At 40.8% G+C, this 25,342-nt stretch overlaps 1 protein-coding gene across 3 annotated transcripts in view; it reads right to left on the reverse strand.

Moving 5' to 3' along the window:
- The window catches only part of ece2b (endothelin converting enzyme 2b), a 180,226-nt gene that overhangs the window by 106,566 nt on the left and 48,318 nt on the right, over positions 1 to 25,342 (reverse strand). The window contains exons 1-3 of one of the 3 annotated variants that reach the window (XM_043702326.2): positions 16,786 to 17,282; positions 10,706 to 10,792; positions 7,359 to 7,503 (exon numbers count right to left, since the gene is read on the reverse strand). In XM_043702326.2, the coding sequence (XP_043558261.1) occupies positions 7,359 to 7,503; positions 10,706 to 10,792 (232 nt within the window). In that variant the 5' untranslated portion in view covers positions 16,786 to 17,282. Of the gene's footprint in view, positions 1 to 7,358; positions 7,504 to 10,705; positions 10,793 to 15,385; positions 15,671 to 16,785; positions 17,283 to 25,342 lie in introns of those variants that run through there. The other 2 variants (XM_043702325.2, XM_043702324.2) reach the window with 2 other exon arrangements.

Consider the following 25,342-nt stretch of genomic DNA (forward strand, 5'->3'; position numbering starts at 1 on the left):
GAAGCTGAACCTTTCAGTAATCACCAAAGGTTTTGGTGTAAAATGGTTATGTAGGATTCCTACTTTATTTTCATCAGGTTTGGAACCTGCCTTCTCTGACTGTCCAAGACTCCGCAGGAAGTTAAGAGTTTTCCCCCATAATGATCTGCATCAAGTTTGTTAGCTTCAACAAAATAATGGAATACCTCTTTGTAGGCATTCCAGCTCTCTATATTTTCATCATATGGTCCTATGGAGCTGAATTTTCTTGTCAATTTATATTTTCCTTTTAAAGTGTGACGGGTCTATAGAGCATGCTGTACCACAAAAATGTAAGCTCTCCCTTGCTTCTTCTAGTTTAAACGAGATATTCCCGATGTTGCCTGTTTCTTTCTGAATTCACACCCCTAGATCAAAACCACTTGCCTCCACATAGGGTACTCACAAAACAAATTGCGGTTACTGGAAATTTGATCACTTTGATGGGATTGTACTATAGACCAACACCACCACTCCTCCAAAGCGCACCCCCACCCCCCCCCCCAACCCCCACCACATCATGCACCCTTCCTTTCCAGCAGAAAATTGAGGAGCAAATATGTATAGACATCCTAGATATCTGTCAGAATAAAAGTAGAGGATTTTGATTTTCCTAACAATCGATTGGGACTGCTATAATGTTAAGGGGTGATGGTAGGACTTTGTTAAGTGTGTTCAAGAAAATTTTCTTCATCAATATGTAGATGTACAATTAGAGGAGGAGCAAAACTCAACTTTCTCATGGGAAATAAGGGAGGGCAAGTGACTAAGGTGTTAGTGGGGGAGCACTTTGGGACCAGTGACCATAATTCTATTAGTTTTAAAATAGTTATGGAAAAAGGATAGGCCTGAACAACAAATTAAAGTTCTAAATTAGAGCAAAGCCAATTTTGACAGTATTAGACAGGGACTTTCAAAAGTTGTGGAAGGCTGTTCACAGGAAAAAGGGATGACTGGCAAGTGGGAGGCTTTCAAATGTGAGATAAGGAGAGTCCAGGACAGCATATTCTGTTAGTGTAGGAGGAGTAGGGAACAGTGGATGACTAGAGATATTGAGGTTCCGATCGTGAAAATGGAGGCATTTGTCAAGAATAGACAATTGGGAACAAGTGAATCCCTTGAAGAGTATAAAGGGAGTAGGAGTACACTTACGAGGGAAATCCAGAAGGCAGAAAGGGGACAGGAAAATTCCTTGGCAGATAAGGTAAGGTAAAGGAGAATCTGAAGAGTAACTAGCAAGAGAATAGGGAGCCTTAAAGATTAATGAAGCCATCTATGTGTGTAATTACAGGAGTAGGGTTAGATACTAAATGAATTTTTTGCATTGGTATTTTCTGTGCCGAGAGATACGGAAGCTAGGGAAGTTGGGGGGAATAAATACTGATGTCTTGAAAAGAGTGCACATTACAAAAGAGGAGGTGCTGGAGGTCTTAAAATGCATAAAGGTAGATTAATCCCCCAGGACCTGATCAAGTTCTATCTGTAAGAATACTAGGGTAGTTATGGTAGGGGATTTTAACTTTCCAAACATCGACTGGGACTGCCATAGTGTTAAAGGTTTAGATGGAGAGGAATTTCTTAAGTGTGTACAAGACAATTTTCTGATTCAGTATGTGGATGTACCTACTAGAGAAGGTGCAAAACCTGACCTACTCTTGGGAAATAAGGCAGGGCAGGTGACCTAGGTGTCAGTGGGGGAGCACTTTGGGGCCAGCGACCATAATTCTATTCGTTTTAAAATAGTGATGGAAAAGGATAGACCAGATCTAAAAGTTGAAGTTCTAAATTGGAGAAAGACCAATTTTGACGGTATTAGGCAAGAACTTTCAAAAGCTGATTGGAGGCAAATGTTCGCAGGTAAAGGGACGGCTGGAAAATGGGAAGCCTACAGAAATGAGATAACAAGAATCCAGAGAAAGTATATTCCTGTCAGGGTGAAAGGGGAGGCTGGTAGGTATAGGGAATGCTGAATGACTAAAGAAATTGAGGGAAAGTGAGGACTGCAGATGCTGGAGATCAGAGCTTTGGTGAAGAAAAAGAAGGAAGCAGATGTCAGGTACAGACAGGATAGATCGAGTGAATCCTTAGAAGAGTATAAAGAAAGTAGGAGTATAGTTAAGAGGGAAATCAGGAGGGCAAAACAGGGAGATGAGATAGCTTTGGCAAATAGAATTAAGGAGAATCCAAAGGGGATTCACAAATATATTAAGGACAAAAGGGTAACTAGGGAGAGAATAGGGCCCCTCAAAGATCAGCAAGGCAGCCTTTGTGTGGAGCCACAGAAAATGGGGGAGATACAAAATGAATATTTTGCATCAGTATTTACTGTGGAGAAGGATATGGAAGATATATACTGTAGGGAAAATGTCCAGAATACAGAGGAAGAAGTGCTGGATGTCTTGAAACGGTTAAAGGTGGATAAATCCCCAGGACCTGATCAGGTGTACCCAAGAACCCTGTGGGAAGCTAGAGAAGTGATTGCTGAGTCTCTTGCTGAGATATTTGTTTCATCGATAGTCACAGGTGAGGTGTCGGAAGACTGGAGGTTTGCAAAACGTGGTTCCACTGTTTAAGAAGGGTGGTAAAGACAAGCCAGGGAACTATAGACCGGTGAGCCTGACCTCGGAGGTGGGCAAGTTGTTGGAGGGAATCCTGAGGGACAGGATTTACACGTATTTAGAATGGCAAGGATTGATTTGGGATAGTCAACATGGCTTTGTGCGTGGGAAATCATGTCTCACAAGCTTGATTGAGTTTTTTGAAGAAGTAACAAAGAAGATTGATGAGGGCAGAGCAGTAGATTTGATCTATATAGACTTCAGTAAGGTGTTCGACAAGGTTCCCCATGGGAGACTGATTAGCAAAGTTAGATCTCATGGAATACAGGGAGAACTAGCCATTTGAATACAGAACTGGCTCAAAGGTAGAAGACAGAGGGTGGTGGTGGAGGGTTGTTTTTCAGACTGGAGGCCTGTGACCAGTGGAGTGCCACAAGGATCGGTGCTGGGCCCTCTACGTTTTGTCATTTACATAAATGATTTGGATGCGAGCATAAGAGGTACAGTTAGTAAGTTTGCAGATGACACCAAAATTGGAGGTGTAGTGGACAGCGAAGAGGGTTACCTCAGATTACAACAGGATCTTGACCAGATGGGCCAATGGGCTGAGAAGTGGCAGATGGAGTTTAATTCAGATGAATGCGAGGTGCTGCATTTTGGGAAAGCAAATCTTAGCAGGACTTTTTCACTTAATGGTAAGGTCCGAGGGAGTGTTGCTGAACAAAGAGACCTTGGAGTGCAGGTTCATAGCTCCTTGAAAGTGGAGTCTCAGGTAGATAGAATACTGAAGAAGGTGTTTGGTATGCTTTCCTTTATTGATCAGAGTATTGAGTACAGGAGTTGGGAGGTCATGTTGCGGCTGTACAGGACATTGATTAGGCCACTGTTGGAATATTGTGTGCAATTCTGGTCTCCTTCCTATCGTAAAGCTGCTGTGAAACTTGAAAGGGTTCAGAAAAGATTTACAAGGATGTTGCCAGGGTTGGAGGATCTGAGCTACAGGGAGAGGCTGAACAGGCTGGGGCTGTTTTCCCTGGAGCATCAGAGGCTGAGGGGTAACCTTATAGAGGTTTCAAAATTATGAGGGGCATGAATAAGATAAATAGACCAAGTCTTTTCCCTGGGGTCGGGGAGTCCAGAACTAGAGGGCACAAGTTTAGGGTGAGAGGGGAAAGATATAAAAGAGACCTAAGGGGCAACTTTTTCACGCAGAGGATGGTATGTGTATGGAATGAGCTGCCAGAGGATGTGGTGGAGGCTGGTACAATTGCAACATTTAAGAGGCATTTGGATAGGTATATGAATAGGAAGGGTTTGGACAGATATGGGCCGGGCGCTGGCAGGTGAGACTAGATTGGGTTGGGATATCTGGTTGGTATGGACGGGTTGGACCGAAGGGTCTGTTTCCATGCTGTACATCTCTATGACTCTATGACTGTAGGTGCATCTCAGGACATTGTGGAAAGCTATGTAAGAAATTGTGGAACCCCTAGCAGAGGTATTTGTATCATTACAGCCACAGGTGAGATGCCAGAAACCTAGAGAGTGTCTAATGTTGTGCCATTATTTCAGCAAAACTGAAAGGAAAAGCCATGAAACTACAGAAACCGTGAGCTTGACGTCAGTGGTGGGTAAGTTGTTGGAGGGAATTATGAGCGACAGGATTACCATCCATTTGGAGAAGCAGAGGCTGATTAAGGATAGTCAGCATGGCTTGTGTGTGAGAAATAGTGTTTCAAAACTTGTCTGAGGTTTTTGAAGAGGTGGTGAAGAAGACAGAGTTGTAGATGTTGATGACATGGACTTTAGCAAGGCCTTCAACAAGGTTCCACATAGTAGAATGCTTAGCAAGTTAAGATCACATGGGATTCAGGGACAGCTGGCCAACTGGATACAAAATTGGCTTGATGGTGGGAAAGAAGCTGGTGATAGAGGGTTGTTTTTCGGACTAAAGACGTGTGACCAGCGGTGTGCCACAAGGATCAGTTCTGGGTCCACTGCTGTTTGTCATTTATATGAATAATTTGGGTGAGAATATAGGATACATGGTTTTTCTGTTTGGGGATTACACCAAAACTGGTGGTAAAGTGGACACTGAAGAAGGTTATTTAAGAGTACAAAGAGATCTTGATCAGCTGGGCCACTGAGCCGAGGATGGCAGATAGAGTTTAATTTAGATAAATGAGAGGTGCTGCATTTTGGTAAAAGAAACCAGGGCAGGACTTACACACTTAATGGTAGGGCATAAGGGAGGTGTTCCAACAGAGAGACCTAGAAGTGCAGATGCATAGTCCCTTGAAAATGGCATGCTAGGTAAGCAGTGGTCAAGAAAGCATTTGGCACACTTGCTTTCATTGGTCAGAGCACTGAGTATAGAAGTTGGGACGTATGTTGCATCTATCCAAGACATTTGGATTACTGCATACAATTCTAGCCACCCTGTTATAAGAAGGATGTTATTAAATTGGAAAGGGTGTAGAAAGGGTGTTACGGAGACTGGAGGGGTTTGTATTTTATGGCGAAGCTGGATAGGCTGGGAGTTCTTTCCCTGGAGCATTAGAGGCTGAGGGGAGACTTTATAAAAACCACAAGAGATACAGAAAAGGTGAATAATTAAGGTCTTTTACTGAGGGCAAGGGAGTCCAAAACTAGAGTTCATAGGTTTAAGGTGAGAGAGGAAAGCTTTAGTCATAGTGATGTACAGCACAGAAACAGACCCTTCGGTCCAAATCTTCCATGCCGACCAGATATCCTAAATTAATCTAGTCCCATTATCTAGCATTTTGCCCATATCCCTCCTATTTGCATACCCATCCAGATGCTTTTTAGATGTTGTTATTGTACCAGTCTCCACCACTTCCTCTGGCAGCTCATTCCATACATATCACCTTCTGCATGAAACATTGTCCCTCAGGTCCCTTTTAAATCTTTCTCCTTTCACCTTAAATCTATGCCTCTAGTATTAGACTTCCCTATCCTGGGGAATTGACTTTGACGATTCACCTTATCATGCCCCTCATGATTTTATAAACTCCAATACTCCAGGCAAAACAGTCCCAGCCTATTTAACTTCTCCATATAGCTCAAACCTCCAACTCTGGCAACATTCTTGTAAATCTTTTCTGAATTCTTTCAAGTAACACAACATCCTTCCGATAGGAAAGATATCAGAATTGAACATAGTATTCCAAAAGTGGTGTAACCAATGTCCTGTACAACCACAACATATACTCCCAACTCCCACACTCAATGTACTGACCAATAAAGGCAAGCATACCAAACACTTCAGTACCCTGTCTACCTGCGGCTCCACTTTCAAGGAAGTATGAACTTGCACTCCAAGGTGTCTTTGTTTGGCAACACTCGCCATGGACAAATGAATCATAAAAATTAGAGCAGCTTTTATTAGAAGCAGCCTATCGTCCACCTTAGTAGTGTCAGTGTCAATGCTAGCACAAATTTATGCTATCATAAATTATGGCCATTTCCCCAATAAACTCTGAGTTGGAACAAATCAACTCATTTTATTTGTGATCTTCAGGCTACTACATTTGTAAAATAAAAGACCATTTTACATAAATTCTCATATATATCAATGATAATTGACAGAAACCCACAGCTACCCTCCAAGACAACCTCATGGCTCACTTCAAAGAGGCGCAAGGGAGTTACACTGGTATACTGGAAAATTAATCTTTTAATCAAATACTAAAATTGATCATTTAGACACATGTCATTGCTAATTGTAGGACAATGCAATGCTTAAATTCGTTGTCATATTTCCAACATTACAACATTAAATACTCTTTAAAACTACCTCAATGACACTTTAGAATGACCCAAAAGTTGCCCCAAATAATATAGAGTTGAAACTTTATTGCTGGAACAGCACAGCAGGTCAGGCAGCATCCAGGGAACAGGAGATTCGACGTTTCGGGCACAGGCCCTTCTTCAGGAATGATCAGTCGGTTCCGTAGGCAGGTGCTGAGAAAGGAGATATGGCTGTGGTAACGAGTCTGCTTCAGAATGTGGCTGAAGAGCTTCTGTGCAGAGGAGATGACCTGGGGTCCTTTCTCCTTTCTCAGCACCTGCCTATGGAACCGACTGATCATTCCTGAAGAAGGGCCTGTGCCCGAAACGTCGAATCTCCTGTTCCCTGGATGCTGCCTGACCTGCTGTGCTGTTCCAGCAATAAAGTTTCAACTTTGATCTCCAGCATCTGCAGACCTCACTTTCTCCTCGAAGATTTCAACCTACTGCGAATCCTCTTACAAGGATGCCTTCCTTGAAAAAGCTCTCTGCCTCTCTCTACAAAGATTTCAGTGAGTCCCTCTCTCACTGCACACCCCAGGTCATCTCCTCTGCACAGAAGCTCTTCAGCCACATTCTGAAGCAGACTCGTTACCACAGCCATATCTCCTTTCTCAGCACCTGCCTACGGAACCGACTGATCATTCCTGAAGAAGGGCCTGTGCCCGAAACGTCGAATCTCCTGTTCCCTGGATGCTGCCTGACCTGCTGTGCTGTTCCAGCAATAAAGTTTCAACTTTGATCTCCAGCATCTGCAGACCTCACTTTCTCCCCAAATAATATAGATACAAGTTCAGAATTTTAAGAGTATTTTTGCTTTTTAAAACAGATCTATGATCTTTAAAAAGGATGAAGAATATTAAGAGTAGATAAAATGAAAGAGAAACTAAAAAGTATTGCCAGTATGCAGTATTCAAAAGAATAATCAAAAAAAACTAAATCTACATAATGGATTATCCAATTTTAGCTTACCTTGGGAATTTTTTATTACCAGAGTAATAACACAACCAATCAGGGCCATGACTACAACCAAGAGGACTGCTAACAAGGTCAGTTCCAACTGTGTTATTGTTCCAATTGATCCCAAAGAAAGCGATTTACCTTTTCTGAAACCAACCTGTTGAGAATTCAATGAGAAATTTCAAGATAAATTTTCCTTTCAATATAAATTATCATCAAGCCCTTGAACAAAAGAAACATTAAGACTAAGCATTATGATCATTTAAACTAAAAAATTACATTGTGAAAAAAGGTGCATCCTTCTAATGGAGAATGATCAGAAAGTCGCCACAGAAGTAATTTCTTTACTGAGACTTAATGTGAATTTGTGCATAAGGGAATCTACTGGGTAGATTTGGGACCAAAAGGGAAAAATTAAAAACTACAATGTGAAAAATATTTGACTGACCACAGATTTCTGTGTGGTTTACATCAAAGATAATTAACAAAAGGCATTATTACTTTTAAAGGGGAAAAGTCATCAATATTACAGGTTTATAAGCTTAAACCCCTCTATCCCTCAGATTGTGTATCTAAATACAGAGATACATTGACATAACACTAATTTACCTGGAAACATGATTAAATCTTTAACTATTCCAAGGCATTGCTGACAGCCTCCCACATTTTACGCTACATAAACGTCATGTAATCTATATCTCTACTGTCCATGTCCTACCTTACATCAAGTTCCATTCATCCAATAGAAGCTCATAGTTAAGCAGTGCCTCAATTTTTAAATTCTCCTATCTTTGTTCACCAACCTCTACGGCATCTTCCTTCCCTATCACTGTAATCATCTCCAAGTCCATCACCTTCAATGGTATTTCCTTTTTTCTAACTCTAGCCTCTTGGGCACTACTGCAGTGCTAATGAAAATGTCTTCAGCGACTTTTGATTTAGAGATGCTGGTATTGGACTGGGGGGTGTACAAAGTTAAAAGTCACACAACACCAGGTTATAGTCCAACAGGTTTATTTGGAAGCACTAGCTTTCAGAGTGCTGCTCCTTCGTCAGGTGGTTGTGGAGTATAAGGTCTGAAGATACAGAATTTATAGCAAATGTTTATAATGTGATGCAACTGTAAGTACCCTGACATGTTTTATGATGTCAAATGCACAACAAAATCTATTTAACATCAAATTTCAACGCATTTTGTAGTCTGTTAAGTCCACAGTATCAAAATGCCTGTTTAGAGGGGAGGCGAGGGTAGAGTCGTACTAACGTTCAACAATTAATCTTGATAATCTCCCGGGCACTCAGGTTTGAATCCTGCCAAGGAAAATTTTAGAATTTGAATTCAATTTTAAAAAAACTGGAATTAAGAGTCTAATGGTGACCATAAAATTATTACTGATCATCAGAAAAAAACCCACCTAGTTCATTAATATCGTCTGGTAAAGGTAACTGCTGTCCTTACCTGATCTGGCCAACATGTTACTCCGGACCCATAGCAATGTGGTTGACTCTTAACTGCCCTCTGGTCAATTAGGGATGGGTAATAAATGCTGACCTAGCCAGCAAAGCCCACATCCCATGAATGAATGAAAAAGAATCACTTGTTTTAAGTGTTATAATGGTCAATGATCTCACAATTATAATACTTTTAATCCCAGGATTTTTATCGAATTCAAGTTCATCATCTGCCTTGGTAGAATTGAAATTTGGGACCCCAGGACATTATCTAGATTAATAGTCTTGCAATAATACCACTAGGCCAGTGCCTCCCCTCTAAACAGGCACTTTGGTACTGTGGACTTAAACCACTACAAAATGAATTGAGATTTGCCAAAAAAATTGAACTGACTTATACAGTACATTTAAGAGTGCGTCATAAAATGTGACAAAAATGCTTCACATAAGGAATTAGAAGTACTTCCAGTGCATCTTGTGTTCTGAGACTGGAGTTATGATTGAATATGCTGATACTAAGTACAGTACAGATGAAATTTTCCACACAGTCCATAATAAATACAACATTTAAAAGGCATCTGGATGGGTATATGAATAGGAAGGGTTCAGAGGGATATGGGCTAAGTGCTGGCAAGTGGGACTAGATTAGGTTAGAATATCTGGTCGGCATGGACACATTGGACCAAAGGGTCTACTTCCATGCTATACATCTTCTAAGACTCTAAATAGAAGCTGGGGTATATCATTTGACCCACTGAGCCTGCTCTTCCATTCAATACAATCATGGCTGATCTGTCTGTGGTTTTAACTCCATTTTCCTGCCAAACCTTCCTCCCCCAATCACTCACCTTCCCAACTTCAGAACAAATTCCTCATCTAAACCTTATATCCCAAAGCATACAATGCTATAGGCCAAGTGCTGGGAAATGGGATTAGAACAGTTTGGTGCTGGTTGTTGAAGGTCATAGATTCAATGGGCTGAAGAGCCTTTTTCTGTGCTGTAAACCTCTATGACTCCATAAGGAAGATCCCTTATTTTAAAGCTAGGCCCCCTAATTCTTGATTTCCTCCAGTACAGGAAATATCCTCTCAGCATCTACCCTGTCAAATTCCCGCCAAACCCTGGATATATTTCACTAAGACCACTCATTCTTCTAAACTCTAATGAGTATGGGCCAAATCTGTTCAATCTTTCCTTATTTAACATTCCTCATTCCTTTTATCTCAAAGTATAATTAATTAGTAATTAAATCTTCATGTAAACGTAAATGCAACATGTTGAACTCCAAAGCAGCAAAATGGGACTGCTTTCAGTTTGAAATAAAGAAAGAAAATGTCCCAATATGTTGTCCATCCAGATCTACAAAGGACCAGTTCCATGTTTTTAGCAAAGAGCACAATTTTCAAAGCATATATGGTGGGGATCTTAAAGTTCAAGCACTGCTTTAAAAACATATACATGTCAAGAACCTGCCCAATTTCAAACATAGATAAGCAAGCAGTTCAAAATGACTCACTTCTCAAAATGTGAACACTGCAGAAAAACTGAGCAGTTAGGTTTTGTTTATGGGAAAGCAAAATAAATATTACTGTTTACTCTCCTCATGAAACTACTATAATCAGGACTATTCCACTAGACATCACAATGAAGAAATTGTTAGTCACTATCTTTAAAAAAACCAAAAGAAAATGGATAAACAAAGGATACAATGTGGCTGTTCTTGATTATGCTGTAGCAGTAACTGCACTTTCCTGTGCACATTGTTACTAAAGAAACTGAGTTGACACCATATCATGAAACGACTTCCTAAACATTCATCACGTATACAAATAAAGGAAATGAGTATTAGGGTGGACAAGAAACCATGATTTAATAAAAATCAGTTTGACCAGTCAATTCTACAAACCTCCACACTTTCTGGTGAGGCATTGCCATCTGTTGCTAATTCTGTAGGATCATCATCTTCAAAAGTTGCACGCTTATAGTTTGACATCTGTGTGGTTAAGAAGAAAAAATATCAGTCAGTTAAAGCTAAGTAACTTTTAACTACTAGAAATGTATTTTTTGTGGAATCTGTAAACAGCATTTACTAGCATTGTCCAAAGTCTTGCAAACAAATGACTGAACAGTAGCACTGAATTGAATAAAAATTTCTTATATTCACAAGCGTTTACTTTCAAAGTCAAAAAGAGTGCAGTCATGTAACACAATGACTTCATCAATAGAAAGGGTTTCATTCCATTAATCTGCAAGTTATTTGTGATGACCTTAGAAGTCAGCGCCAGATACGTTGTACGGAGTGTGCCACATATTCCTAGCATGCTGTGCTCTGCACAACTGCAGCAAGCAAAGACAGGATGTGGTGGAGGCTGAAGAGCTGGGGAAGCAGCAGCAGTTTTCTGAGGTGGAAGATGAGGACACTGAGTAGGAACAGCATCACCTAATGCACAGTAGAGTGCTGCAGCATCAAACACAACAAGCCAAACAGGACTTGACTGATACCCAGTTACAGTTGATGAAAGCTGGATCACTCACTGATAGTAACTTAGTTAGTGCTCAAAAGGCAAGCAGTCAATTTCAGTTTTGAGATGCAAATTAAACTGTTTTTTGTTCACTTCTCTGAATGAAAGTAAATGCTTTGAACCATTTCAAGGCTTTCTTTTATGTGATGGTCCCCTATCGAACAAAAGATAGAATGTTGGAGTACATTAGATAGTAGAGAAAGACTAGCATTAACTTAGACAGGATTGTAATATAAGATGAGACTAAGGATAGAGAAGCTGTGTGGTTTGCTTCTTAATCAGCAAAAGGTATAAGAATGTGCACTTGTATGCGCAATGAAGAATCAGACCTACTGTCGTGCTGTAGGGTTGGTTTGCGGTTACTCTCTCACTACATGTACAGTGAAGGGCAACTCCAGACACCAATTCTTGACTTGGGGTTTAAAGATGGCACCACCACCACAGATCTCGAGATATCGCAGCACTGTCGGGTACTTGCAACCTACAAGTGGTGGAACAATAGGCCAGAGACAGAAAAATTGCAGATTCTGGAATCCAGAGTAGACAAGCAGGAGGCTGGAAAAACATAGCAAGCCAGGCAGCATCAGGAAGTGGAGAAGTGGACGTTTTAGGCCAAGCAGGAAACCACAGGCCAGTTGGCTTAACATCTATCAGTGGGGAAATGTTAAAAGCTGTTATGAAAGTAGTTTAGCAGTTCAAGGTAATCAGGCAGAGCCAACATGATTTTGTGAAAGGGTTTGCCTGTTTAGCCACTCTACTGATGACATTATTTAAGGAAATAGCATCCAGTGGATAAAGGGGAATTATTGGATATACCAAACTTAAGATTTTGAGAAGGCAGTTGATAAAGTGATACAAAGGTTTCTATAGAAAATACAAGTTCATGGTGTACAGGGTAGTATATTAGCATGGACAGAAAACTGGCTTTGTCATCTGAGGCAGAGAATGGGCATAAATGGGTCTTTTTATGGTTAATAAGATGTAATAGCAGTGCTCTGTATAGATCAGTCATGGGAATTCAACTGGTTAAAATTTATACAAATGATTTGGTTGAAGGGATAGAAAGCGTGGTTAAAAACTTTGCTGATGACACAAAGACAGGGAGGAAAGTAAGTAAAGGAAAGGGAAGAGAAAATATGAAGGCTACAAAGGTAGATAGATCATGTGAGTGGACATGGACGTGGTAAATGAAGTATACTATAGGAAGTTGTGAAATTATGCATTTTGAGGAAGACCAAAAAGGCACATTTCTAAATTGCAGAACGACAGATTGCAGAGTTCTAAGATGCGGAGGGATCTGGGTATTCTAGTGCATGATTCACAACAGGCTCGTAGGCAGATACAGCAAGTAATTGTCATTTATTGTGGTATGAACTGAATACAAAAGTTGGGAGGTCACGCTGTTATACTACAAAGTACTGATGAGACCACATCTGGAGATCCACATACAGTATTGGTCAGTTTAGGAAGGATACAAATGCATCAGAATATAAGTGGAGGTGGCAATGGAAATTCTTATGAGGAAAAGTTGGCTAGGCTACACTTGTATCTGCTGAAGTTTAGAATACCAAGAGGCAATTTGATTGAAACATACAAGATCCTGAAAGGTCTTGACAGGATTATTATTTACCTATTTTTCTAATCAATGTGTTCAGAAATACTACTACACACCTCTGGAGCAGGTGGGACTTGAACCCAGGTTTCCCAATCCAGGGAGAGGGACACTACTATTGCACCCTCATTGGAAGAACCGAGAACCGAGGGTCACTGTTTAAAAATAATATGTCACCCATTTAGAACTGAGACAGCTGTTTTTTAAATTACAAAGCGTCATGAGTCTTTGAAATTCTCTTCATGAAAAGGCAATGGAGGCCGAGTCTTTGAATATTTTAAGGCAGAAGTGAACAGATTTTTGATGAGCCATGGTGTGAAATGTTATCAGTGGTAGGCAGGCATATGGATTTGAGATTACAATCAGAAAGCAATCATCATATTGAATGAAGGAGCAAGCTTAAACAGATAAATTATGTATTTCTGTTCCTTGTTCTTGTGTTCTTTTGTTGGTACGTGTCAAAATTCATTGTGAGAGAAATTTGTGGGAATAAATACTCAAGGTCCAGAAAGTGCTGAGATTAGTATTGCAACCACATTTGTCCTTTATGCAGATGATCACTCCAAACCTGTTTACAATAGGCTTGTATCTGTATAGATCCAACAACTAACAAGAAAGAAAATTCAGAACCTATTTTCCCTAACAGCAACTTTTAATAGTCTTCGAATGCAACAAATGATAGCAACTGGGCAATCAGTTGTGCAGTCAATCTTCTGAAGACAAATAAAACGTAAACTATACAAAATATACAACTGGATTTGAGAGTATTTGAATATGAGAATATTATGTTGTGAATTTTCCTGTACATTTTTTATCAGCAGATGGTACTCTGCCCTCTTCATTTAAATGGTAAAAGTTTAAAAAAAAATTTTTTAAGTTAATGTTCATTTTTAAAGCAGAGAGAGTTTGAATTTGTTTGGCATAAAAACTGACATTGTACGACTTTCTATAAAGTAAATTAAGCAAATTATAAGTCTTATATAAATGACAGGCTTCAGCAAGTTTTTTCACAAGATTGTACTGGTAAGAATGTTCAAGATCATGTAAGCCATAAATAACAGTTGGCTTCAGCAAGATGATGAAACCTTCACTCTCTTCTCAAGGGCATTTTTGTGGGATGAATCAAAATGAGAAATTCATTTAGTTCCTCGCTGAAGAAAATATGGTTTAAGGAAAAATTCTACTACTTTGATCTAGCAAAGAGCCAATATAGGCACAATGAGGTGAGGGGAATTATTTTTCACAGTAAACTGTTAAACTTAACTATCCTATTTTCCTTTTTCTCCAGAACTTGGAGTTTACATTACAGATTTCTCTACACAAAAAAACTTGTGATCTTAAAATTAGAAAAAAATCCAACCATTGCATGTCTGTGCAATCAGATAGAAATGGATGTCAAAACAGAGGAGGATACATTAGGCAGGAGCCACCAAACTACCCTTCAACATACTTATCACCCATTATATTATGTATATCTATAATTACCTCCAGCCCTAAAATCCTATAGGATCTCTGCACACCCAAGTCTGACCTCGAGATCCCAAATTTTAATTGTCCCATTTCTGGCCTTCAGTTGCCAAAGCCTTATAGTCTTAAAATCCCTCCCCAAAACATCTCAACTTATCTTTCTTCTTTAAAGATGTTCCTCAAGATCTCTCTCTTTGACCAAGCATTGGTCATCTACACTCCATTTCCTTTTGTGGTTCACTGATCATCCTATAGAGAGTTCCTGCAAATATTTTACTATGTTAAAAGGTGCTCTGTAAATATAATTGGCCTAACTGACCAAATTTAGAGCTATGGCCTGACTTTGATCTAACTGTATTGTATGGAATGCAGATGTTATAGGACCAGCCAAAACATTATCATGTGTATGTCTGTTCTTAGGTATTAGATAGTCCTACTGGACCACAGGGCTTCTTTTTTCATTAGCGAGAGACAATTAGTGGTGGTTTAACCTGAGGGTTGAGATGGGAAGTTCATTCAAAGAAACTTCCAGCGCACGCTGTTGGCATCACCCTGCATAACTGACGAGTCGCCCAGCCAACTGAGCTAACCCATCCCCATTACGCACAAGATACTGGAAGGCTGGACCAGTTGGATTACTGTATGGTTGACCCTTTAGCTCTTGTTTCCCCTGGAGGCAAAACAGAAAACTCCAAAGATTTTCATTCGCGCTACATTGGGCTTACCTATTGGTATTAAAGCATCCACTCCAACCCACGAGTGTTACTAAATTATAAACAAATACATCGACCTTAAAAACAACCCGGGCAAAATTAAATATGTGGAACGTGTAGTCAACTGTTTCGCATACAAAGCTAATAAAAACGTTTAAATATCGTCGCAACAGCAATGTCGGCAGCAGAACCAAGAGTCAAAATCCGATTGGAATTTCAGAGCACGAGATCAAAATTCTAATGAAATCGATCTAAATTATTACGTGTATTACCATAAGCGGTGCTGCAAAACTTTCCTCTGTAGACAGCTGCATCCGGACCAGAAGACCAGCGAGAACCGATTGACACTGCACAGCTGCTAATTAGCCCTTTCCCGCCGTCTTCATTGCTGGCTATCAGGGCGGGCTCGCACGATTGGTCACTAAGATGCTGCAAGTTTTCTTGACGATCAGTTATGCTAGACCGTCTATCGCGGTGAACATCAGTCCTTTTCTCCCTCCCGCACCAGCTCTTACGAAATAAATGAAAAGGCAAGCCTCTCGGTTTGTGTGTGTGAGTGTGAGAGAGAAAGAGAGAAAGCAGAGCCAATCATTCGCTCATGCCAAGAGCCTATCCACACGCCTGCAGACACTAACTGCATTCCATAAACATCCTTCCTGTTACTGCATGTTTACACAGAAGGTGGGGGAGGAGGAATAACCTGTGCAATCTGCGCCCGAGGGCAGCTAATCGTCATCAAATGCTTCAGCAGCAATACCTTCGCGTGTAGACGCTGTCCCCCAGATTGGGGTTTGGGGTTTGGGGGGGAGATTGAATAGAAAACATGGCACTTTTAACGTTCACAAATACAGACGCAGAGCTCGAAAGCAGCCGAAGAAACAGAAAAAATAAACAGGCAACACGTTGTGACCTCGAGCTCGACACAATGCAGGGAAATTTAAGATAAATAAAGCGGCTTAGCCGCTGCTGGAGGAGTTTCCGATTTGGCATCGGGGGGTCTTTATTGTTCCCCTCTGATTGTTGATGCCCCCTCCCCCCGGGAAGACCACTTCATGAATTGTAAGGAACAAGTGCTTCGTGAATGAGGATACATGTGAGAAGTTAAGCACACTGGAAAAATACGGTGCGTTTGTCCGCAGCAGCCCTCGCCAGCAGAATGGTATCGAATCTCCCAAGAAACACGACAACCGGGTCCCACTCTCGGGTTATCGCCGAGGCAATCAGCACTCGGTGGTGAAACCAGGACAAGACAGATATGGTTTGTTTTCACGCTCCATCCTCCATCTCCTGATCTTCTGGGTTGCACTGAATGCCATGTTAAATAATGTTAAAAGAGACACTCTGCTTTCCTTTGCAAAATGTCCTCAATGTTTTTTTCTCTAATCAGCGCCTGTTCAAATGACAATCCGTTGTATTCATGTCCAGGCTCTAACCCCATGACGCAACTGTGCTTTATTATATAAAGGTGGCAAGTTCCCAGTGGCACTTAAAGCTACTCTCGACGAGAACCGAAAAAAAAGCCAAGCTTTACGATGGGAAAAATAAAACGTTAAAGCAAAACAGACAAATACACCGGAGTGCTGAAACAACGTATTCTTGATTAATATCACACAATCATTCATAATAAAAGCTAAATAAAATGGTCCCTGTGACAGGTGATCGCTTCACTTACCGTCTTGAACTGACTCAGGAATTGCGGGTCCAACCAACGTTGCTGTTCTTACTCCAGACACTGACAAGAGGGAATATTTACAGATTCCTCACAGCAGTTATAGTTTCGAAATAAGTGAGTTGGCCCCAAAATATTGTGGGTTTGGCTTGGCCCAATGCCTTTTACTAACTTGAAGCAAACGAAGAGAACCTACAATTCTATTACCGGCTCCTCAGCTTCATCCAATGGGCTGCAAAGTGAAGCACAGCTCCCTATAAACTATCTCTCCTCTTAAAGGGAGGATGCCCTCAGAACGGGAAAATACTGTTCTTTGTTCAGTCGCGTGATTCAGAATGCACCACAAAACAAGTTCAGAACTAACTTTTGGATACCGTGTCCATTAAAATTGGGAAGTGAATTTAACCTGTTAACGTGTAATGCATTATAGAATTATTTTTCTGTATACTTTATAAAGGAAGTTATTTGTGGGTTAAAGTCTCTGTTAATGCTACAATCAAATAAATTTCATGCCAGAATGCTAATAATAATTATGACAGTAACTGCGTTTTTCTTGTGCTTAGTAGGAGTGGACAAGAAGCCCAGACTATTCACTGCCAGGTTTTTGGGCCAACTGAGCTTTCAACCTGAAGAGAGGAAATGAGAAAATTCCTGTACACAGCATACAGATCGTGTCTACCACAGAAAAGCTACCATGAAGAATGGTACAATACCCAACTCAAACTATGCAAGGAATAACAAAAAATCAACTGGAGGGAGTTATTTTCCTACCATGTACATAATTATTAAATTCAATAACTGATCCATAAGATTCATAAGATATAGGAGCAGAAGTAAGCCATTTAACCCATTGCCATACAATTAGATCCTGACTGATCTGATAATCCTCTACTTTCCTTCCTGAACCCCACAACCCTTGTTCTTGTTATTGTCCAAAAAACCTGATCACAGCTTTGAATACAGTAAACAATCCAGTTTCAATAGCACTCTGTGGTAATGATTCCACAGGTTCACCAGCCTCTGATCCTGATCTTTGCCTCAAAGGAAACCAAAGAACTGTGGATGCTGGAAAACAGAAACTGCTCAGCGAATTATTTGGAAGAAGGGTCACCGAACCCAAAATGTTAACTCTGCTTTCTCTCTGTAGATGCTGCCAGACATGCTGAATTGTCCCAGCAATTTCTGTTTTTGCCTCATCTTTGATGTTTTCAGAAAGCTCACCAATGGTGGGAGGATGGCTTGATGCATTGTCCAGAATGAGGAAGATCTTGAAATCCAAATCTTTTCTACTGTAATAATTTTTAAATCGTCCTTACAAGCATCAACAGTAGGGTCAGATAAAAGTTGCCCCAGCATCCAATTTCTTTTGCTTGACCTGAAGTAGCGTGGACTTAAGGCGACCAGGGATGGAATCACATAATAAACAACAGGAGTTCGCGTTTTTATAAAATTGTTCCCCAATTCATCAATTGCGTTACAGCCAAATTGTATTGACGAAATGCGCGTTATAGGAGAACGACTTGTACTGGTCTGATCAGAGCCTTGTATAGCCTCAGCAGCACATCTCTGCTCTTGGATTCTAGTCCTCTTGAATGCTAATGTTTCAATTGCCTTCCTAACTGTAATCTGAACATGCCTGTTAACTTTAAGGGAATAACTAGGACTCCAAAGACCCTTTGTGCTTCAAATTTCTGAAGCCTTTCCTATTTCAGTGGGCGGCACGGTGGCACAGTGGTTAGCACTGCTGCCTCGCAGCGCCAGAGACCCGGGTTCAATTCCCGACTCAGGCGACTGACTGTGTGGAGTTTGCACGTTCTCCCCGTGTCTGCGTGGGTTTCCTCCGGGGGCTCCGGTTTCCTCCCACAGTCCAAAGATGTGCAGGTTAGGTGAATTGGCCATGCTAAATTGCCCGTAGTGTTAGGTAAAGGGGTAAATGTAGGGGTATGGGTGGGTTGCGCTTCAGCGGGTCGGTGTGGACTTGTTGGGCCGAAGGGCCTGTTTCCACACTGTAAGTAATCTAATCTAATCTAATAATCTAATCTAATCTATTTAGAAAATAATCTACACTTCTATTCTTCCTGCAAATTGCACTTTCCTATACTATATGTCATATGCCATTTCTTTGCCCACTCTCCTAATCTCTCCAAGTCCTTCTGCAGGTTCCCCACTTCCTCAATATTACCTGTCCCTCCAGCTACCTTTCTGTCCCTTTGTGCTGAGATGACAGACCTCCACAACCACAACTGTCTTCCTTTGTGCCAAATATGACTCCAACCAACAGAATGTTTGCTGTACTTGCACCTGCCACCCAACTTTTCCTTTGACTCCAGCTTTACCGGGTGAAGAAGGGTAGATCAGTACAAGATTGCAGTAATCTAGTATGCAGAATGTCCTGAAGCATGATTCATGACAAACAGCAAGCAACTTATGCAAGCAGTTCACTGAGATATATCCATATAAGGAAGCAGAATAGTTCAGGTAGTTTAACTGCATATCCATTAGAGGGAACAATCAACAATTAGCTGAAGGACCCATAGATCACGGGTTATTAGCTTCGCACAATACAGTTAGGATATGCTAGAATCAAGTGATCATCTGTACAGCTTGAGATAGTCATGCAAATATTAATCATAAGGAAGGCTTGGATGCTAGGAGCAGATGGTGTGGACACATAAGCCCTGAAGATAACATGGAAGTGGAAATTCTGTTGAAATTAGAGGACTCAGCACCTCACACGAAATGAATTAATAGTCCACCAACAAATTACCTAAATAACCTATGAAATGAATAACAAACACCGTCCACAAGTGCAATGCAATGATAACAAAAGTGAAGGAAAGATAGGAAGAGGAAGTAGACTAAACTAAATGAAGTCGGAGGGGGAAATAATCTACTCAAGACCCACAGTAACCTTATCTGTCCTTAGCTACATCCCAACTGAACACAGTTCCTAATGCTCACTTGCAGCTTGTAATTGTTCAGGAGGGAAACATCATAATGTCAAGCAATTGGACAAATACAAACATAACATGAGTTTTCATTAATCCTAAGTAAAGGGGAATAAAAATGAAGCCAACAGAGGTGTGTAGTAGCCCAAAATAGCTGAGCTCTGTCATGGACAACCAGAAACCTGAATTAGGCATAGGCAGCATTAAACCTGTACCTCCACATTAGTCAGAGGTTGTATGATGGTAGCATGAGTCATTGTCGCAGTGGGCAGCCCTTGTCCCCCCAGTAACTAAAATGCAGGGCTGCTGGAGACTCAAATGCATAAGGTGCATGAGAGTGCTCTAGGGTGCAGGAATCATGACAGCTACCAGGATAGAATCATTATATTTAAGTGATTATGAAGACTCAAACTTGTGTTGTTCACAGAGGACCTCTAGAGGTGGAATCAATGGTGGTTTTCCTATATCTAGCAATGGCTTTTTGTACTGTCGTTGCTGTTAACTTCAGTAAGATGCCCAGGTTTAATTTGCAAGCATGCAGCTTCAAGCATTGGTCAGTGTAATGTCATGCCATCCATCAAACTCGATTTAATATGATTTGATTTGACTTGATTGTTGTCACATGTACCTAGGAACAGTGAAAAGTTTTGTTTTGCATGTAGCACAGGCAGATCAAAGATCATAAAATGATTGAACAGAGTGAGGCATACAAATTTATGCTGCCAAGAAGGTGCACTAAATGCAAGACCAACATTAGATTTGAAATATGAGAGGTCCATTCAGAATTCTAATAACTGGGGACGAAACTGTTCTTGAATCTGTTGGTACTTGTGCTTAAGTTTTTGCATCTTCTGCCTGATGGGCGGGAATGAAGTTGGAAGACATTATACGCAGAGTAGAAGGGGTCTTTGATGATATTGGCTGCCTTACCGAGGCATCAAGAAGTGTAGATGGAGTTAATGGATGAAGGTTGGCTTGCGTGATGGACTGGGCTGTGTTTACAACTCTGTAGTTTTTTACGGTCTTGGGCAAAGCAGTTGCCATACCAAGATGTGATGCATCCAAATACAGTGCTTTCTATGGTACATTTATAAATCTCATGCTTTCAGCCATCAAACTGACACTTACTCTGCCAATTTTGTTCCTTCCACTTTCTAAGAGAAATTCGCATCTAGAGTAAGGAAGAAATATTGGCAGGAACGCAAATCATGCTGAACACCATCAGCATTGGATCCTGCCAGATTACCAGGCACTCCCCTGAGACTGCATTTCCTTTATTGTCTTGTATGATCCCAACAAACCATTTCAACCCATTCTCCAATGTGGAGACATGCCACTTTGAACTGCATCAAACACTGTCCTCCCTGCCCCCGAACCCCAGCATCACACTGTGTTGATTCCCACCTGCTACTTTACACTCCCCCTTCATAGTCAATACTCCTCCTTCACATAGGGTAACATGTCTTCATTTCTTTTCTAAATTCTGCAAATTGAACTAGAGATTCACCCCACCCTGAACACTGTCCTTATCCCCATTTCTATAAATGCCTCTGCTTTCCCCATGCCCAGCTTTGACGCCGCCTCCCCTCCAGTCATTAAATCGCAAGCCCTACAGACCCCCATTTTGATCACTCCTACAAGACTGGCCCCAGGATTGTATCAACTCCAGACATGTGGTCAACTTTTACAATCAGCCCCTAGACATAGAGACATAGAGATGTTCAGCATGGAAACGGACCATTTGGTTCAACTCATCCGTACCAACCAGATATCCCAACCTAATCTAGTCCCATTTGCTAGCACTTGGCCCATATCCCTCTAAACCCTTTCTATTTATATCCCCATCCATGCTTTTTAAATGCTGTAATCATACCGGCCTCCACCACTTCCTCTGGCAGCTCATTCCATACATGCACCACCCTCTATGTGAAAATGTTGTCCCTTAGGTCTCTTTCACATCATTCCCCTCTCACCGTAAACCTGTGACCTCTAGTTCTGGACTCCCCTACTCCAGGAAAAAGACCTTGTCTATTTATCTTATCCATGCCCGTCATGATTTTAGAAACCTCTACAAGATCATCCCTCAGCCTCTGCCACTGCAGAGAAAACAGCCCCAGCCTATTCAGCCTCTCCTTATAGCTCAAATCCTCCAACCCTGGCAACATTCTTGTAAATCTTTTCTGAACCCTTTCAAATTTCATAATATCCTTCCAATAGGAAGAAGACCAGAATTGCACACAATATTCCCAAAGTGGCCTAACCAATGTCCTGTACAGCCACAACATGACTTCCCAACTCCTATACTCAATGCTCGGACCAATAAAGGAAAGCATACCAAACGCCTTCTTCACTATCCTATTTACCTATGACTCTACTTTCAAGGAACTACGAATCTGCACTCCAAGGTCTCTTTGTTCAGCAATACTCCTCAGACCTTGCCATTAAGTGAGTAAGTCCTGCTAAGATTTGCTTCTCCAAAATGCAGCACATCACATTTAGCTAAATTAAACTCCATCTACCACTCCTCAGCCCATTGGCCCATCTGATCAAGATCCCATTGTAATCTGAGATAATTTTCTTTGCTGTCTACTAAATCTCCAATTTTGGTGTCATCTACAAACGTACTAACTATACCTTCCAGGTTCATATCCAAATCATTTAAATAAATGATGAAAAGCAGTGGACCCAGCACCAATCCTTGTGGCACACCATAGGTCACATGCCTCCAGTCTGAAAAGCAACCCTCCACCACCACCCTCTATTTTCTACCAGTTCTGTTTCCAAGTGACTAGTTCTCCATGTAATCCTGCATTCCATTAGCTCTAACCTTGCTAACCAGTCTCCCACAAAGTACCTTGTCAAACCGCTTCCTGAAGTCCATATAGATCACATCTACCCCTCTGCCCTTATCAATCTTCTTTGTTACTTCTACAAAAAACTGAATCAAGTTTGTGAGACAGGATTTCCCATGCACAAAACCATGCTGATGATCCCTAATCGGTCCTTGCCTTTCCAAATAAATGTAAATCCTGTCCCTTATGATTCCCTTCCAACAACTTACCCACTACCGACATGACTGACCTGAGCCCAGACTGTTGTGTTCACAACTCCTTGACAAACTATATGCGATTCCCCTGACTATTTGTGACCCTAGAGAACTGATGAATACTCTCTGGACTGGACTGAGACAGATCCCCTAAATAAGCATCCAAAATGGATAAGTAACAGGGTCAATGCCTCTTGACTTTACATAGTCTGTGTCCCTGACTGACAGACCTGGGGTTCCCTGACCAACAGTGGCCCCCGTTGACTGTACTGAGGAGTACACCACATTATTTTCCAACTGAGCCATTTGGTGTCATTTAATGATGTACAGCATAGAAACAGACCCTTCGGTCCAACTTGTCCATGCCAACCAGATATCCGAAATTCATCTAATCCCATTTGCCAACACTTGGTCCATATCCCTCCAAACTCTTCCTCTTCATATACCCATCCAGATGCATTTTAAATGTTATAATTTTACCAGCCACCATACCTGCACCACCCTCTGTGTGAAAAAGTTGCCCCTTAGGTCCTTTTAAATCTTTCCCCTTTCACCTTAAACTTATGCCCTTTAGTTCTCCCCCACTCCAAGGAAAATACCTTGTCTATTTACCCTCTCCATGCCCCTCATGATTTGATTGAGGTACCATGATAGTCATGATGGTTTGGCAGATGCCAGATTGCAATGTCTGTAGATGATGGGAAAGTGACTGGTGCCCATGGATCATAATCTGAGATGTTCTTGCCTAGTATCCAACATGGAGGCCATTCCAAACAAGCAGCAAGCTGAATCTGCCAAGTACTCATTTTGATTTCCTTGTTGGGTTTTCCTGATGTCTAGCCTTTTTTGCAAGTTTGGTTGCTAACAAGGAATCTGATTATTAATGAGATGAGTTGTGGCACTAGCAAGGTGTTCAACAAATTTTAATCCCCATCAATTGGCATCTCATCCTACCTAGCGAGAATCTTGCCATGCCATTTGTGAAATTGCAAAAGGTTGAACAAGATGATCTCAATGTCAACACAGGCCTCTTGGTACTTCTCGCCTGATTTTGCCATAGCCCACATTGCTCAGACCCTTCCAAGAATCCATGCTTTGGGTAATCCTCACTAGTTGCCTTGCCACCTATTTCTTGTCATCCTCAAACTGATAATAGAACAATCATCCAAGTCATTAATTTATATTGTAAATAATTGTGGTTCCAACCACTCCACTAGTTATAGATTGCCATCTGAAAATGCCACCTTTATTCCAAATCTCTGCCTACTATTAGTTAGCCAGTTGTCTAGTAATATATTCACCCAAACTCCATGAGCCGTTTTCGCGTAACTAGTCTTATGTGTAGTACCTTAATAAGCACTTCTTGAAAATCCTTTATCTATCCTGCTTGTTACCTCCTCAATAATTTCCAAAGAATTTTCAGGCATGATTTCCCTTTTATGATGCCGTGCTGACCCTGCTTGATTATATTATGTATTTCTAAATGCTCTACTATTACATCATTTATAATAGAACCTATATTTTCCGAATTACAGTTATTAAGTTAAATAGCCCATGCTTACCATTTTCTTTTTGTCTCTCTTTAGATAAGGGTGTTACAATGGCAGTTTTCCAATCCTCTAGAAATATACCAGAATCTAAGGATTCTTAGAAGATCACTATTAGCATATCCACTATCGTTGTAACTATTTTCTTTAAAATTCTAGGATGAAGCCAATTAGGTCTAGGGGATTTATTGGCCTTTAACTCCATTAGCTTCCCTACTACATGTTCTCTCCTACAGTTATTGTGTTTATTTGACATACCCCCTTTAGCTCCTCAACTATTTAGATATTTTGGAACACTATTTATGCGTTCTACTGAGAAGACTTATGGAAAATATTTATTCAACTGCTCTGCCATTTCACAGTTCCCCATTATTATTTCTAGCCTCATTCTCAAGGGGGCCTATGCTCACACTGGCCTCTCTCTTCCTTTTTATATATTTAGAGAAACTTTTACTGTCTGTTTTTATGTTACTTACTGATTTGCCCTCACAATTGCTTTTCTCCCTCTTTTTTGGGGGTTACCTTTTAAAACTTGGCTTTTAAAATGTTCCCACTCCTTTGATTTACCACTAACCTTGCCACATATATATGTTTTTCTTTCAACTTGTAACTATCCTCAACTTTCTTGGTGAATCATGGTTTTTTTGTCCCCTCCTTCACTAGGATATAGTTCTGAGAACTGTCCTCCAATGTGAACCACGACAGTACAGGTATCTCTTAAGGTTCACTGTCACCTATGTGCTCTATAACAAAACAAACGATTACATTTTATTCAGTATTCTAAGTACAAAAAGTAACATACACGACATTACCTTACCATTTGACAAACTTCCTCCTGACTGGGTTACAACAGCAAAATGTTGTACAAATACGAAAACTCTTTCAGACTACAAAACCAATTTATATTTCCATAGCGCCTTAATTTTTAAAAAATTCCAAGATGTTTGAAGATTAATTTCATTTGGTTAACAAATTGTTTTTACTACGGACACCATGTAAGCAATTAGAGGTATCTGTAG

The sequence above is a fragment of the Chiloscyllium plagiosum genome, unplaced genomic scaffold (assembly GCF_037043375.1).
Source record: "Chiloscyllium plagiosum isolate Xiang-an unplaced genomic scaffold, Cpla_swu_hap1 HiC_scaffold_13, whole genome shotgun sequence".
Lineage (NCBI taxonomy): Eukaryota > Metazoa > Chordata > Chondrichthyes > Orectolobiformes > Hemiscylliidae > Chiloscyllium > Chiloscyllium plagiosum.